Raw genomic sequence first — 12,484 nt, forward strand, 5'->3', positions numbered from 1 at the left:
ACAAAATGGGACAACAGTAATTCTCTCAGGGGCTTATTATAAGATTTAAATGAGATATTTGTTAAGTGCTTAGCATATATGAGATTTGTGCCTATATTAATATTTCCCATTTCTCCCTTCTAGTTATAGGGCTGTGTGTGTGTGTGTGTGTGTGTGTGTGTGTGTGTGTGTGTGTGTGTGCTTTTTGAGATATGCTCTCACTCTGTCATCCAGGCTGGAGTACACTGGCAATGACACGGCTCCCTGCAGCCTCTACTTCATGGCCTCTAGTGATCCTTCCACCTAAACCGCCAAGTAGCTGGGACTAAGGGTGCACATCACCATGCCAGGTTAATTTTTTTTTTTTTTTTGGTAGAGACAGGGTCTCACTATGTTGCCCAGGCTGGTCTCAAACTCCTGAGTTCAAGAGATGTTTCCACCTCAGCCCCCCAAAGTGTTGGGATTTACAGGCATGAGCCATCGTGCCCAGCCTAGTTACAGTTTTTAAACTGTTCCTGGAGACTTAGAACTCTGCTTCAATCAAAACAACTGGTGGGTTGCCCCCTCTTTCATACACTGAAGTTTAACATTAAAAAAAAAAAAATTGAGGTGGTTTCTTCTGTTAAAAAATGCATAAAATCCACTACACCATGGACATAATCTGCTCCAATTAGCCACGCCTGCTCTTTGTCAACTGCAATTACCTTGTATACATCAGTATCTCCTGTCTTTGGTAATATCTATTCCTCTCTCCTCAGTACTTAGTGAAGTCACCCCTAGTTATTCTTCTTTTGAACCCTTACAGCATTTTATTATTATTCAGAGAAATGGTCTTGCTCTGTTGCCCAGGTTGGAGTGCAGTGGCACAATCATAGCTCACTGTAACCTTCAAATCCTAGATTCAAACGATCCTCCCACCTCAGCCTCCCAAGTAGCTAGGAATATAAGTGTGCACTACCTTGCCTAATTTTTAGAAGGGGTCTCACTATGTTGCCCAGGCCGGACTTGAACTCCCAGGCTCAACTGATCCTTCTGCCTTAACCTTTTGAGTAGCTAGGACTACAGGCACATGCCACTGGAACTGCAACTTCTTTTCTGATTGTTATTTTGCCATGACTTAACTCACATTTAAGGTCTTTTCATTTATCCTTTAAATGTGATGATCTCCGTACTGAGAAACAAGTAGTCCCTTTCTATACAGCATGCAAGTTTACCATTCTCATTCAGTCTCCTCTCCTGCGATCCCTTTCATCTTTATATTTATTTTAATTTTTGTAGAGACAGGGTCTTGCTATGTTCCCCAGGCTAGTCTTGAACTCCTGGCCTCAAGCAATCCTCCTGCTTTGGTCTCCCACAGTGCTGGGACTGCAGGGGTGAGCCACCACATCTGGTCCTTTCCTTTTCTGTTTTATCCCTAAAACCCAACCTCTTACCTTAGACTGCCAATTCTGACTAATCTTGTTTATTATCTGGGCCTCTTCTCTATGGTTTATATTTATTCCATTAAAAAGGTCAAAGGCTGTACAGGCTCTATATTTTATTTTATTAAATGTGGATTGTGAATAACTAAAATTATGGTTGCCTTTGGCAACTGTATGAAGACTCCAAGACCCATTTAATTGGCAGGAAATGGAGATTATAGCTACATGCTTCTTCAAATACACCAGCTCTGTGTATAACTAAGCTTTTCTGACAATCCATACCTTGATTTGTGATTTGGGGGAGCTACATATTTGCTATTCCCCCACCAACCTATTCTTATTTTCAGTATCAGCTTTTCCCAAGAAGGGAAAAGGTATAAATATTGATTTCAAAGTCAGGCTTATATTTGAATGGCAGATACTTAGTAGCTGTATCATCTTTCCAAAACTTTCCACTCATAAAATGAGTGACCGGGCATGGTGGCTCACGCCTGTAATCCCAGCACTGTGGGAGGCCGAGGTGGGCAGATCACTTGAGTTCGGGAGTTCGAGACCAGCCTGACCAACATGGAGAAACCCCATCTCTACTAAAAATACAAGATTAGCCGGGAGTGGTGGTGCATGCCTGTAATCCCAGCTACTCAAGAGGCTGAGGCAGGAGAATCACTTGAACCAGGAGGCAGAGGCTGCGGTGAGCCGAGATCGTGCCATTGCACTATAGCCTGGGCAACAAGAGTGAAACTCCATCTCAAAAAAAAAAAAAAAATTAAAAAAATTAAATAAAATGAGCATACTAATATCTATTTCATTAAATGAGACGGTGCAAAACATCCGGACTCTAGATCAATATTTGGCACATAATAAATATTAAGCATTATTTCCTTTTTATAAAGGAAAACATGAATTGAAAAGGGAAAGTAAGATAGACAACTTAGCTTCTGTAAAGACTATTCAGAAAAATGTATCTATGTCACTCTAATATTAATGAAAACATTTTCTCAAAAAATGATTTTTGTTGACAGAGTTTCGCTCTCGTCACCCAGGCTGGAGTGCAATGGCATGAACTCGGCTCACTGCAACCTCCGCCTCCTGGGTTCAAGCAATTCTCCTGCCTCAGCCTCCCGAGTAGCTGGGATTACAGGCACCCGCCACCATGCCCCGCTAATTTTGTATTTTTAGTAGAGGCGGGGTTTCGCCATGTTAGCCAGGCTGGTCTCGAACTCCTGAACTTAGGTGATCCACCTGCCTCAGCCTCCCAAAGTGCTGGGATTACAGGAGTGAGCCATGGCGCCCAGACAAAAAATGATTTTTCTTAAGAAATTAGTAAAATATTTATAGTGATTGATTGAGACAGGTCTTGCTTATTTATTTATAGAGATAGGTCTAGCTATGTTGCCCAGGCTAGAGTGTAGGAAGTGCAGTAGCACATCACAGCTCACTATAACCTCCAACACTAGGGCTCAAGCAATTCTCTTGCCTCAGCCTCCCAAGTAGCTAGGACTACAGATGTGTGCCATCACACCTGGTTAATTTTTCTATTTCTGTTAAGACGAGGTCTTGTTATATTGTCTAGGTTGGTCTCAAATTCCTGGCCTCAAGCTACCCTCCTGCCTCAGCCTCCCAAAGTGTTGGGATCATAGGCATGAGCCACCACACCAGGCCAGAAGTTAGTGCAATATTAATTCATATTCTAATTTAACAATAAAGCCTAAATTGTAACATTACATGTTTCTATTCTATTCTTTTGAATTCAAATCTAGTTTTCAGCCTGTAATCCTAGCACTTTGTAAGGCCAAGGTGGGAAGACTGCATGAGGTCAGGAGTTTGAGACCAGCCTGTACAACATAGAAAGACCTCATCTCCAGTGGAAAAAAAAAGCCTAATTTTCCTTTAGTCATAAAATGTAGTCTAAACACAGTTGAGACTTATGTAACGCAGGCCTTACCCTACACTGTATTCACCATTAATTTCCTAACTAAAACAAGACTGGGAAGGAGGTATACATAAATAAAACCAAAGAAATACCCCCAACTCTACTCTGTTTTCATTCTGCCTTCTTTAGGTCTTTTCTCAAACAATTATATTTTTTGAATAGTAATACAAGTACAGAACAATTTTTTTTTTGGAGACACAGTCTCGCTCTGTTGCCCAGGATGGAGTGCAGTGGTGCAATCTTAGCTCACTACAACCTCTACTGCTGGGTTCAAGTGATTCTCCTGTCTCAGCCTCCTGAGTAGCTGGGATTACAGGCACACGCCACCACACCCAGCTAATTTTTATATTTTTAGTAGAGAAGGGGTTTCACCATGTTGGCCAGGCTGGTCTTGAACTACTGACCTTAGGTGATCCGCCCGCCTCGGCCTCCCAAAGTGCTGGGATTACAAGCGTGAGCCACCGCGCCCGGCCATTAATTCAATGTTCTTAAAACGATGTATGAGATATCTGGAGATACATTCCAAATAAAACAAGCAAAACTTTGAAAAAGCTGCTTCAGTATCAACAAATGGAATGTACATGTTATTACACAGGAAGCAACTGTGTGTTAACAATCATATTAATTATTTAGTAACCAGGAAGATGTGCTTAAGAATTTTATATCCTAAAAATTTTGTTAATTGCATGAAAAGGCCAGGCATGGTGGATCACACCTATAATCCCAGCACTGTGGGAGTCCAAGGTGGGAGGACTGCATGAGCCCAGGAGTTCGATACCAGCCTGGGCAACATAGTGAGACCTGGTCTCTACAAGAAATTTCTCAAAAATTAGTCAGGCGTGGGCCGGGCACAGTGGCTCATGCCTGTAATCCCAGCACTTTGGGAGGCCGAGGTGGGCAGATCATGAGGTCAGGAGATGGAGACCATCCTGGCTAACACGCTGAAACCCCGTCTCTACTAAAAAAAAAAAAAATACAAAAAATTAGCCGGACGTGGTGGTAGGCACCTGAAGTCCCAGCTACTCGGGAGGCTGAGGCAGGAGAATGGCGTGAACCCGGGAGGTGGAGCTTGCAGTGAGCTGAGATTGTGCCACTGCACTCCAGCCAGCCTGGGTGATGGAGAGAGACTCCCTTTCAAAAAAAAAAAAAAAGGCATGGTGGCATGCGCCTGTAGTCCCCACTACTCATGGGTCTAAGGCAGGAGGATCACTTGAGCCCAGGAGATCAAGGCTGCAGTGAGCTATGATGATTATGCCACTGTACTCCAGCCTGGGCAACAAAGCAAGACTCTGTCTCAAAGGAAAAAAAAAAAAGCTGGATTCTAGAACACATCCATTTTAATTTTTAAGTAATCCAAGTTGTTCCCTGTAATGTTTTCACTAGTTGATATTCTCATGGCTGTGATGTAACTACCTATTTTCCCATAATCTTACCAGGCTAACTTTGGTCTTTCTCAAGCTGATAAACACCTGAAGGAAAGTTGTTCTTTGCCTATAATGAGCTATTACAGATATTTTCCCTAGTCTGTTTGTTGCCTTTGTTTATGATGAAATATAGCTAAACTTATCCTTTCTTTTTTTGAGACAGGCTTGCTCTGTTGCCCAGGCTGGAGTACAGTGGCACAATCACAGCTCACTGCAACTTCGAACTCCTGGAGTCAAGGGATCCTACCGCCTCAGCCTTCCAAATAGTTAGGAATACAGATGCACGCCACCATGCCCGGCTAATCTAGTTTTTAAATTTTTTGTAGAAACTGGGTCTTGTTGTTGCCCAAGCTGGTCTTGAACCCTTGGCCTCAAGTGATCTTTCCACCTTGGCTTCCCAAAGTCCTGGGATTACAGGTGCTTAAGTCACTGTGCCTGGCCTTATCCTTTTCTTAATGGCTTCTAAGTTTTGGATTATGCTCAGAAAAGCTTTTCTTATTCAAATATTATTTTAAGGTAATAATTCTACCATTGTTCATCCTAATAATTTCATGATTTCATTTTTTACATTTAAACCTCTCATTCACCTGGAATCTATGTAGGGTAAGGAACGACAATGGGGACCCAACTTTTAAAATTCTGGGTTGTTATTCAATTGTTCCAATGCCATGACTGAGTGCCTGACGCTCTTTCTAGATGTTAGATTTTTCAGAAGTAAGACTGAGCAGCAGAGATGACTAGTGAGCTCAGAATTAGTGAAACAGACACCAAAATTAGGGATTTAGGGGCTCTAAAATACATCTAACATCAAAAGCACAGATCCTGAAGTCCAACATCTATCACATATAAAGCATATTAACTATTACTGTTGTTAATCTTGGAAGCCCTAAGGATGGATTATCTCTAATTCAGTTAAAATAACTATGTACTATACAATAGGTGTTAATAAGCATATATGGCATTTTTATAGTCTGTATGTGAGTTCACTTACTTTGTTTTCATAACTACTCTTTAAGAAGACAGGCAGAGATTTTAATATCCATTTATTGCTGAGGAAAATAATTCAGTAATGGTACCTTGTCCCTTTACTTATAGGAAATGGTAGTGCCAAACTCAAACCCAGATCTTTTATTTCCAAATGTTAACAAACTGCCATTACACCCTGCACCAAGTACTTTTACACAAAAATTAGTGAGACTCCCTACTCACAAGGAGGTTGAAACAATTTTTTAATTAAATATTCAGACTGATCACATACCTAATTTAAGTATGAAAGGAGTGCACAAAAGTAGAAAACATCATCCTTGGCTTCAAGGAAACTTCAAAGGTCTACAGCAGTTAAAAAAAAAAAAAAGCAAGACTTGGGGGACTGGGAAATAAACCTGAAAGTCAGGAACCATGTCTTATCTACTCTCTATGTCTTAGGGTATTTACTGCTGGTATAACAAGAATGTAGTGTTAGGTCAGTAAATATGTGTTGGTTGTCTAAATGTACTCATTGAACCTTCTAAACAGGGTGAGATAGCAAATAATATCAGACCCCATTCATTTTTCCTAGGAGCTAAACTTTTGTCTGTCACCAAAGAATCAGCTAAATCATCAAATAGCACTTACACAATGTAACAAAGAACCTTCAGGCACCATTTCTGGGCTACACCTACTGACTAAATGTATTTCACAGAAAAATAAAAATTTTGAACTACATTCCATTTCAAAGCTCACAAAAGGTTATAAAACAATTTCCAGAACTGAATCCAGTCTAAATGCTACAAAATACAACTATCATTCACTCTTGCTTTATTCTGAATTAAACATACCCTCTGTTGGCCAGGCGCGGTGGCTCAAGCCTGTAATCCCAGCACTTTGGGAGGCCGAGGCGGGCGGATCACGAGGTCAGGAGATCGAGACCATCTTGGCTAACACGGTGAAACCCCGTCTCTACTAAAAATACAAAAAATTAGCCGGGCGTGTTGGCGGGCGCCTGTAGTCCCAGCTACTCGGGAGGCTGAGGCAGGAGAATGGCGTGAACCCGGGAGGCGGAGCTTGCAGTGAGCCGAGAGCGCGCCACTGCACTCCAGCCTGGGCGACAGAGCGAGACTCCGTCTCAAAAAAAAAAACAAAACAAAAAACACAACATACCATCTGTTTCTATGATAAATAATTGTTCATAATATTTCTCATCAGTAGTGCTTTTTTTGTGTTGTTTCCTTCAGATATCTTGTCAACATTATCTTTTCTTCAGGTCTTTTATTTTTTAATACTAACAATTATCTGCCATATATAATAACTTTTTAAAAATTTCTGAAATATTTTAACAAATACCAAGGGAGAATGAAATGTGAATAAGAAAATATGAGTACAAAAATAAACTCAGTTTACAAAGTACAATTTAATATCCTGCCACAGATAACTTCATTCCAGAGTCTGCATGCCTTATTCTCCAATCTGTTCAGTAACAAGACATCAGCACTGGAGCACCAAGAACTGCAACTTTTGTTGGCAAAAGCCTTGCATGGGTCAAAATAATTTTTAAACCTTTGACAAAAAAGCCCAAAAGGACCAGGCTTAAAATTTTAGTGGATGGTTGCATGTGAGATATGTTAAGAGTCCTAAACTCAAATAAAAAGGAAAGCTGACAATGAACTAGTCAATGTGAAGAACTTACAAAAGCATAAGCCCAGAAGTGACATGCAATGCCTAGTCTATAGTATACCAAGGAGGCATTACTGTTTACATTAGAGTGACAGGGCTTTCTTGAGTGGTTATTTATATCAAAGGTTTAGTATGGTCAAAGAATTCTGTCATAAATTGCCTCAATATGCAATAAATGTGGACATATTCTAGGTTAAATTATGTGGGTACTACAGAAAGAGGTATGTGAGAGAAACCAGCCCAATGCCTGCATGTACACTGCTGAATCTGACACTAGGAGGTAAACCGTCAGTTATGAAACAAACTCAATTCTTAATGTTGGAAACAATAAGGCTCCATTCTTTTTGGAGAATAAAGATACTAATCATTTAAAACACATGGACTTTGCACCAACAATGTAAATATACTTCACATACACAACTGTACACTTAAAAATGATTAAGATGCTAAATTTTATGTTATGTGTTTTGGAAAGGGTGAATTTTATTTTATTTATTTATTTTAAACAGAGGGTCTCGCTCTGTCACCTAGGCTGGAGTGCAATGGCCCAATCATAGTTCACTGCATCCTTCAACTCCTGGGCTCAAGTGATCCTCCCACCTCAGCCTCCCTAGTAGCTGGGACTATAGGTGTGTGCCACTAAGCCCAGCCAATTAATTTTTTCTTTTTGTAGAGATGGGGGTCTTGCTATATTGCCCACGCTGGTCTCAACTCCTGGCCTCAAGTAATCCTTCTGCCTCAGCTTCCCAAAGTGCTGGGATTTCAGGCGCTAGCCACTGCACCCGGCTATGTTATCCATTTTTTAACAATTAAAAAGGAAAAAAATCTTCAAATGAGCTTTAAATTTCCCTTGAATTTTTAAATGAATAGATGTATGAGTTATTGAGTACTTACTATATATACTTGTTACCATGGAGGTAAAATATGGATAAAACCTAATTCCTCTTTTCAAGAAGCTCAAAGTTTAAAGGGAACCAAAATTCCAAACTGCTTTTTTTCTTTTTTTTGTGAGACAGTCTCATTCTGTCACCCAGGCTAGAGTGTAGTGGTGCAATCAAGGGTCACTGCAGCCTCAACCTTCCGGGCTCAGGTAATCCTCCTACCTCAAACCTCTTAACTGGGACCACAGGCATGGACTACCAAGCCCAACTAATTTTTGGGGGGTGGGGTGTAGGGGGAGATAGAGATGGGGTCTATGTTGCCTAGGCTGGTCTCAAACTCTTGGGCTCAGCCGATCCTCCTGCCTCAGCCTCCCAAAGTGCTGCGATTACAGGCATAAGCCACAGCACCCTGCCTAAAATCTCCTTAAAAATAAAAATTGAAAATAACTTTGGATCATCCAAAGTAGATGAATAGCCATTTACCTATCCTTTCTTAAACACATTATCTATCTCTTCTCCCTCCTTTCTCTCTGCAGGTTCTAGTAGTACTTTAAAGTCTCTGATGCTTAACATAAAAAATTCTGGGAGTCAAACAGATTTGCTAGCCACTATGAAACAGCCCCACCTGTGTGCCTGAACAAAGAGAGTAACAATCAACAATGTTCCTGGGCATCCTCGAATAGAAGAGGTATTTCAAATTGGAGAGAAAAGCAAATCTAGTCTTCTGACCTTCTTCTAAAACAATCACCTCCATTCAAGTCAACCCAACACTTAAAACTATGCAAACCACTGGGACAAATTCTATCAAAAAGCCATCTCTATTTCAGTCCTGGTTATCTTTCTCTCCTGGGCTCTTATAAAATCTGTGGTCTATCCCATACGAATTGCTCTTAATCAGAGTATTCTTTGTATTGTTTGCAAAGAGTTCTGTGCCACTGGAAAACAAGTTTAAAGGTAATTAAATCTATTTCTCCAGAAGAATAGGTTAACACTTAGTAATAAATATTTCATTAAAATATATTTATTTAGCATCTCCCATGTGTCACCAGTCAATAGAATTTGTAGAAATAGAATTTTAAAATTAAAGGTTTTAATAACTGAAACATCCTGGCCGGGCGTGGTGGCTCACACCTATAATCCCAGCACTTTTGGAGGCTGAGGCGGGCGGATCACGAGATCAGGAGATCGAGACCATCCTGGCTAACATGGTGAAACCCCGTCTCTATAAAAATACAAATAATTAGCCGGGCGTGGCGGTGGGCGCCTGTAGTCCCAGCTACTTGGGAGGCTGAGGCAGGAGAATGGCACGAACCCGGGAGGCAGAGCTGGCAATGAGCCGAGATCGCGCCACTGCACTCTAGCCTGGGCGACAGAGCGAGACTCCATTTCAAAATATAAATAAATAAATAAATAAATAACTGAAACATCCTATTTCAAGCCCTGTTCTCCTGGTTGCTCTCTTTTTAATTAATTAATTAATTTTTTCTTTTTTAAAAAATCAAGACGGGGTCTCGCTATCTCACCCAGGCTGGTTTTGAACACCCGGCCTTAAACAGTCCTCCTGCCTCAACCTCCCAAACTGCTGGGATTACAGACATGAGCCACTACACCTGTCCTTGTGTTCCTCTCAACACACTTGAATTGATCAGACTTTGGCATTCAAACTGAAAATCAAACAATTTTTTGAATTCCAAAATTCAAAGAATTGGTCAACAATAGCACACGTCTCCCCAAAGATGCCTATTATACAATAAGCTCCCGCATGACCAGATGTAGAGGCACAATGATTCCCATAATTTCTTTTTTTTGAGACGGAGTCTCACTCTGCTGCCCACGCTGGAGTGCAGTGGTGTGATCTTGGCTCACTGCAACCTCCGCCTTCCAGGTTCAAACAATTCTCTGCCTCAGCCTCCCAAGCTGAGACTACAGGCATGTGTCACCACGCCTGGCTAATTTCTGTATTTTTAGTAGAGATGGGGTTTCACCATGTTGGCCAGGCTGGTCTTGAACTCCTGACCTTGTGATCCACCCACATCGGCCTCCCAAAGTGCTGGGATTACAGGCGTGAGCCACCGCACCCGGCCAATTCCCATAATTTCTGAGGTAGCATTCACATCACATCTGCAAAGAACAAACATTAGCTCTTGAATCTGAGAAAGCTAAAAAGTGAACGCAGTTGGTTGGTTTCCAACTAGGGAGAACTCAGAAGCTGAAATATTAGTATTTTGTTTTTAATACAAATGACTGGTATAAACAGAGTAACAAATGCAACGGAAACTTTAAGCCATACATTTTCCAGACCTTGATAGGAACCTGAGAAATAACCTCTCTGCTCAGACAGCCCTCAAAAACCTCTGCTTTCATTTTATGTTTCATGGAGGTTAATTTTTCTTCTCTACCACTACATAAATTTCTTATTGCAGAGCAAAAGAGCCAGGGCAATCACCAGCTTCAGGGAGAATTTAAAAGGATAAAAATTAAATTCTGCTACTGAATGATTCTCTTTATAACACTGAAGCCACAATACATTACTAAATAGCACAAAGAAAGCATACTCTGATATTTTGCATTTGTTTTACTCCACCCACCCATCACCTCCACCAAAAAAAAAATTTAAAACAGGCTGAGCCACACACAGTATGTTTGACTTGAAAGTTTCGATGACACAGCAGCTTACTCTTGCAAATTACTGGCAAATATAGAGGCTTAACAATGACTTAAAATACAGTTATAGGACAAATAGACTATTCTAAAGGGAAAAAGGCAGTGGGGAGAAACCCAAGTACTTTTTTAAAAAACATAACAAATACATTCAGGTACAAGATCTGCATCAGAAATGGTTTTCTTCCTTTTTCTTTGGTAAATGTAAACACTTACCCTGAAGAGATTTTCCCAATCCCTGGCCCAGCTTCCACCCATGTTTCTGGAGTAAGCGGTGTCCAATATTATCCTGACAGACAGAACAGAGAGACAAACCAAAAATATTCCAATAATATATTCTTCCCTTCCTAGAGACATTTAAACAGATGATGAGCAAGAGATACTTCTACATATATGCATGCAAAAAGGTGCTAATAATAGGGTAAATGTGCCCAATAAGAGGGACATTAATGTAAAAAGAAAAGCTGGCTAGTATTTTATATGGGAAGAACATATGGGGTAAGGGTCCTTTCTGATGGTGTGCTGGGCAACTTTTGTATATAACATTTTAAAATGGAGAAAAAGGGGAAAGGGAAAAGGGGAAGAATACATTTATGAAGTTTTAAAATAACACTAAAAAGCATAAAATCAAGGTACTTATACAGTCATATCCACCACCTAAACAGCACCACTTTAAGATTTTTTTTTTAAGAAAATCTACATTGTGTTTAGTTGTTTTGTTTATGTGTCAGGCTTTCATGATACAAAGTAAGTTGTAAGTGTAAGACTGCCCCACCACTAGAAATGAAAAAACAATCAGAGCAAAATCCAGGCTAGACTTGATTGGTTTAAAAAATAATAATAATTATATATAATATAAATATTTAACTAGCATGCAGCCAATATTAAACTGAAAAAACAGTGAGGTTAGTAAAACAAGAAATTAAGTTGATTAAACAGAAAAATAAAATGAGCTCAAGCACAGACTGAGTGATGCATTTCAACATGTAGTCTAACAAAAATGCTAAGATGTTAGAATGAAACAGGCCTAGCAATAAGTTAACAGTAAAGAACCATTAGTGCATGTAGGGGGAGAAACCAACATACATAATGTCTCATCTTCCCAGAAGCACATTCGAAAAGGTATTTCAATGTAAACTGCATGAAAAAAATGCTAGAAACAACAATTAAATGTCAGCTTTCGTTTAAGGGGTCAAGGTATTGGAAACATCTGCAGCCCTTTGTCCAATTCTTTGCTTTTTACAGTTATTGTGAAGTACCAAGACAAGGCTAAAATAGGCACTAACTGTATCAGAAAAAATGATGATATTCACCCAATGGACAACACTGAAAAATTCTAAACACAAAGTATTCTATATGTATTAAAATGTAATTTATAGTATTAATCCAGAAAAGATTAAAAGTCGCAATATAAGTAATGTTAGCAGAAAACAAAGGTAAATCATTTGAAAATCCCGTATTTCCTGAAATCAATTTATAAAGCTGACTAAACCACAAATTTCTGCATTAAAACCAAATATTGCACATTAAACT

General features: G+C 39.9%; 1 protein-coding gene across 6 annotated transcripts in view; it reads right to left on the reverse strand.

Annotated features, from left to right (window-relative positions):
- Nucleotides 1-12,484, reverse strand: part of GPATCH8 (G-patch domain containing 8) — a 108,334-nt gene that overhangs the window by 57,969 nt on the left and 37,881 nt on the right. For all 6 annotated transcript variants that reach the window (XM_032163856.2, XM_058444846.1, XM_058444848.1 and 3 more), the window contains one exon: nt 11,168-11,240. In XM_032163856.2, the coding sequence (XP_032019747.1) occupies nt 11,168-11,240 (73 nt within the window). The remainder of the gene's footprint in view (nt 1-11,167; nt 11,241-12,484) is intronic.

Source organism: Hylobates moloch, unplaced genomic scaffold (assembly GCF_009828535.3).
Source record: "Hylobates moloch isolate HMO894 unplaced genomic scaffold, HMol_V3 SCAFFOLD_10, whole genome shotgun sequence".
Taxonomy (NCBI): Eukaryota; Metazoa; Chordata; class Mammalia; order Primates; family Hylobatidae; genus Hylobates; species Hylobates moloch.